This window comes from Tachysurus fulvidraco, chromosome 6 (genome assembly GCF_022655615.1).
Source record: "Tachysurus fulvidraco isolate hzauxx_2018 chromosome 6, HZAU_PFXX_2.0, whole genome shotgun sequence".
Taxonomy (NCBI): Eukaryota; Metazoa; Chordata; class Actinopteri; order Siluriformes; family Bagridae; genus Tachysurus; species Tachysurus fulvidraco.
Genome location: NC_062523.1, coordinates 31,423,642 through 31,428,641, shown reverse-complemented (window position 1 = coordinate 31,428,641; position 5,000 = coordinate 31,423,642). Strand labels below are relative to the sequence as shown.

The window sequence follows — 5,000 nt, the reverse complement described above, 5'->3', positions numbered from 1 at the left end:
ATATACGCAGTCGGTGTGTGATGTTTTCTGGAAGCACCAGAGAATGTTCTCTCGAAAAGTGCTTAATATCTAAAGCAACATCTACAGTACCAAACGTTTGTGGACATCTGACCGTCATGCTGTTATAATAAACGTGTTTATTTAGTTACAAGAGCATGGCACTGATGTTGGGATCCTGAAGAAACTCCAGTTGAAGTTCATCAAAAAGGTGTTCAGTGAGAGTCAGGGCTCTGTGCAGGACACTCGAGTTCTTCCACTCCGACCTTCACCTCCACACCATGTGACACTCGAGTTCTTCCACTCCGACCTTCACCTCCACACCATGTGACACTCGAGTTCTTCCACTCCAACCTTCACCTCCACACCATGTGACACTCGAGTTCTTCCACTCCAACCTTCACCTCCACACCATGTGACACTCGAGTTCTTCCACTCCGACGTTCACCTCCACACCATGTCTTCATGGAGCTCAGGTTCTTTGTGCACACGGATGGTTTGTAGTTTCAGTAAAGAGTAATTGTAAAGGTTCTACACAGGTGTGTGCTTCCAGCAGTATGAAGAGGAACCACATATGAGAACACATATACTTGTAGAAAACCCCTAAACCCTCTTCCCATGGCCAGCGTTTTAGTTTTGTTTTTAACATGACCTTGACTTCCTCTTGTCGTTTCCCTTTTCATAAGCTCGTCATCTTTGGGAATAAGTTTGTGACATCAGACTATGAAGGTCCAAGAGATACAGCTGATACAGGATCACACTATATCTCCTGTAAGATAATAGAATAATGCTAAAGTAATAGCCAAAAATACTTAATATTTAAAAATGTATATATTTTATTAACTTATTTTTGTTTTTACTTTTTGGGGTCACGGTGTCTTAGTGGTTAGCACGTTCACCTCACACCACCAGGGTTGGGGGTTCGATTCCCGCCTCCGCCTCGTGTGTGTGGAGTTTGCATGTTCTCCCCGTGCCTCGGGGGTTTCCTCCGGGTACTCCGGTTTCCTCCCCCGGTCCAAAGACATGCATGGTAGGTTGATTGGCATCTCTGGAAAATTCTCCATAGTGTGTGTGTGTGTGAGTGAATGAGAGTGTGTGTGTGCCCTGTGATGGGTTGGCACTCCGTCCAGGGTGTATCCTGCCTCGATGCCCGATGACGCCTGAGATAGGCACAGGCTCCCCGTGACCCGAGAAGTTCGGATAAGCGGTAGAAGAAGAATGATTTTACTTTATTTTGTTTAAGACTGGATTTCAGGAAGCTAAATACTCCATCTGTATGTGCTAACTGATGGAGCCTGTTAGCAACCTGTTAGCAACCTAACAAACCTGCTAGTTATCACTACATCTAGTTGGCCAGCAGACCGAACACCTCTCAGGGACCTTGTGGTAAAGTGTAAGTGGCCCAGAGAATGTTTTCTTACTGTTCTGGCAACCTTTAAATAATTTAATTCTCTCTGGAACCTTTTGGTAACCCACAAAGTTTTGGGGAATTTACCCTGAGTTATTTAAACATCTCTGTAACCTGATGGTGAGAACGTTCCCCTCTGATCTTATAATAATCTGAAACTCTCTGGAACCTTGGGGGAAACCATGATGTTTTTGGAAAAGTTCCCCCATAATCCCAAATTGTTGAGAACATTCCCTTAACAATTTAGTAACCTTTAAATGATTTTAATCTCTCAGGAATCTCACAGGTTCAGAGAACATTCTCATGAAACCTTACCATGGAACCACGAAGAATGTTCTCCTAATGTTCAGGTAACCTGGTAAGGATCCTTCAGGATTTTTAGAACATTGTGGCAAACAACAATATTTCCAAGAACATTCCATAATCATTGTAGTAACCATTGGATTATTCGTTCTCATAACTTTAAAATAATCTGAATATTCTCCTAACGTTCATATAACTCAGTTCTCACCGAGACCATGGAGAATGTTCCCAATGTTCCTAATGTTCTCCCAATGTTCCAATAATGTTCTCCTAATGTTCTCCTAAATGCTCCCCTAATGTTCTCCTATTTTTTCCCAATGTTCTAATGTTCTCCTAAATGTTCCCCTAATGTTCTCCTATTTTTCCCCCTAATGTTCTAATGTTCTCCCAATGTTCCCCTAATGTTCTCCTAATTTTTTCCTAATGTTCTCCCAATGTTCCCCTAATGTTCTCCTATTTTTTCCCCTAATGTTCTAATGTTCTCCCAATGTTCCCCTAATGTTCTCCTAATTTTTTCCTAATGTTCTCCCAATGTTCCACTAATGTTCTCGTAATGTTCCCATAATGTTTTCCTAATTTTCTCATAAATGCTCCCCTAATGTTCTCCTATTTTTTCCCCAATGTTCTAATGTTCTCCTAAATGTTCCCCCAAGGTTTCCCTAATGTTCCCATAATGTTCTCCGAATGCTCCCTTAATGTTCCTCTAATGTTCTCCTAATTTTTTCCTAATGTTCTAATGTTCCCCTAATGTTCTCCGAATGCTCCCCTTATGTTCCCCTAATGTTCTCCGAATGCTAATGTTCAGGTAACAATGTCATTCTTTCTGGAACCTTCATAATCTAAACTTCTGGGGACCACGAAGCTCGGGGATGTTGCGCCCAGCAGAGGGTGCAGTTTATTAACGAATCCCTGAACACTATGGCGCAGGATTGGCCTTCAGTTTACTGCACACAGTCTTATATGGCAGTATTTGACCAGCAGAAGGCGCTCGCTATCAGATCCTCACTGTACTTCCCTCAGCCCCTTTGGTCAGTAGAAAACACTACGCAGTGGCGTGTAGCAGGACGGTGGAGGTCTGGCTCTCACGCGTTAATCCGCCAGGGACGTTTCTCGGAGCCGATCATGGAGGTGTCCGGTGCGGCGGCCCCCAGGGTGCTGAGCGCGAGCCGCGGCGTGGAGCGCGCGCTGGAAGAGGCGGCAGGTTCGGGGACGCTGAACCTCAGCTCCAGGAAGCTGAAAGAATTCACCAGCGCGGCCGCGCACTACGACCTCAGCGACACGGTGCACGCAGGTAAACACACAACATGTCATGTTTGACTAAGGGGTGAGGTTCGGAACCGGTCCGAGCCAATCCGGGCTTTACTGCGCGTGCGCATTGTTTTGTACGTGATACTGATGAGTTAAAAAAAAACCCCACCAACAACAGGAGTGTGTTAAACTGCCCCAGTGCTCAGATCTGCACTGGGGTGAGTTTTAAACTGCCCCAGTGCTCAGATCTGCACTGAGATGAGTGTTAAACTGCCCCAGTGCTCAGATCTGCACTGGGATGAGTATTAAACTGCCCCAGTGCTCAGATCTGCACTGGGGTGAGTGTTAAACTGCCCGAGTGCCCCAGTGTTTACAGTGAGTCCTGCTGTTAACACCTCGACCTGTTAATGCAACACTGTTATAAACATGTTAGGACGCGTTACAGGTCTTACGTCACTAACAGGTCCGAATCTAACAGTGATGACGTTCATTCATTGCTATAAGACTATTATAATACATTATAATGTACATGTCACAGGTTCTGCTGTTTACAGCTTAACTCCATTCCTGCATGATGATCAGTAGAAGCTTCTACCACCAGGTTTACATGTCGGGTTGGAAAGAAAACCTTTCTTTCTTTTTTTTTTACATCAAAAATGTTTATGTTTGACACAAAGCCTCGTAGATCTGACAGTAGTGAAGATCTGATGTGGTTTAAGTGGAAGCATCTGAATGGGACCATATCGTGGTATCGTATGATAGCATCTGGAAATCCCCTCAGCTCACAGTGCAGGTTTCAGTTCTGGTGCCTTCGGTGTTTTGTGGGATTAAACATCACACTTTATTTCCTGGTCTCGTGTTCTGTTGGTGTGAATATTTTAGTGAATATCCCCTCCACTCCAGTCCAACGTCCTCCACTCGGCATGTCTGCTCGGTGACGTTAGGTTAGTGGGAAACATCACAGGTGACATCACACAAGTTGTGAAGGTTGTGACAGGACATTTCTATTTAATATACATGTTGTGAGGACACACTGTCTGATTCGTCCATCGGCGGAAAAGAAAAGCGACACACTGACGTTTCCGTGTCGTCCGTATACCGGCTCCTCGGGCCATAATGCTGTAAGAAAGGTGGACCTTCTGTGGTCTCACATCAGTGTGCTGGTTGAACCTCCACCCAGTTCTGCTCCAGTATTGTAGATCAGTAATGGTTTAAGGTTGAAGCTTCACTGATTCACCTTCAGCTCATTATTATAAAAAAAAAAAACACAAGGTACAGCAGCTGGTGAGTGTGTTGGTTTTGTTAGTGTGTTAGTGAGTATAAGCCACACCCATTATTATTAAGCCACACCCATTCCACCACAGCGAATAAGATCGATAAACTCCAAAATGATGCCAAAAGTATTTGCACCCAGACCATCACACGTATATTTGTTTCTTTCCCAAACAGTTGAAGTACACAATTGTGTAGAATGACTAGATGTGTGCTGTAGCGTTAATGTTCCCTTCACTGAAGCTCAAAACCTGCTCCATCAGTACAATCTCCAGCTCCATGAAGACATGGTGTGGAGGTGAAGGTTAGAGCGAAGAACTCCAGTGTCCTGCACAAAGCCCTGATGCCGACTCAACACCGCTGAACGCAGACTGAACACCTTTGGAGTTTCCTCAACATCACAACATCAGAGTCTGATCTCACTGATGTTCTTCATCCAAACAGACACAATCCAACATCTAGTGAAAAACCTTCTCAGACGAGAACATTGTTTAACAAGTATATACACCGGGTGTGATGATCAGGGGCGCACAAACTTTTGGCCATATAGTATAAGGATTTTATTTCATGACATCTGATGAGTCTAAACTTCTCCTGTTTTCTACAAACACATTCAGGATTCCGTCACATGGGACGTGGTGAAATTTGGGGTGTTTTCAGAATGCAGACGGTCCCTTTAAGTGTTTCCAGCCTGTTTACGTTAATGACTTCATTCCCGTGTTTACAGACGAGACACTGGACGTATCTCAGCTTTGTTGTCTGCAGGTGATGC

At 44.3% G+C, this 5,000-nt stretch overlaps 2 protein-coding genes across 11 annotated transcripts in view; one reads left to right on the top strand and one right to left on the bottom strand.

The window, feature by feature from the left end:
- rubcnl (rubicon like autophagy enhancer) overlaps nt 1-172 on the bottom strand; it is a 15,371-nt gene extending 15,199 nt beyond the window's left edge. The window contains exon 1 of the mRNA XM_047815338.1: nt 150-172. Within this exon, the coding sequence (XP_047671294.1) occupies nt 150-157 (8 nt within the window). The 5' untranslated portion in view covers nt 158-172. The remainder of the gene's footprint in view (nt 1-149) is intronic.
- Nucleotides 173-2,611: 2,439 nt separating this feature from the next.
- The window catches only part of lrch1 (leucine-rich repeats and calponin homology (CH) domain containing 1), a 47,927-nt gene continuing 45,538 nt past the window's right edge, over nt 2,612-5,000 (top strand). For all 10 annotated transcript variants that reach the window (XR_007140775.1, XR_007140774.1, XM_047814765.1 and 7 more), the window contains exon 1: nt 2,612-2,999. Coding sequence is in view for 8 of the 10 variants with exons in the window: in XM_047814765.1 (XP_047670721.1) it covers nt 2,627-2,999 (373 nt within the window). In the remaining 2 variants the exon portion in view is untranslated. The remainder of the gene's footprint in view (nt 3,000-5,000) is intronic.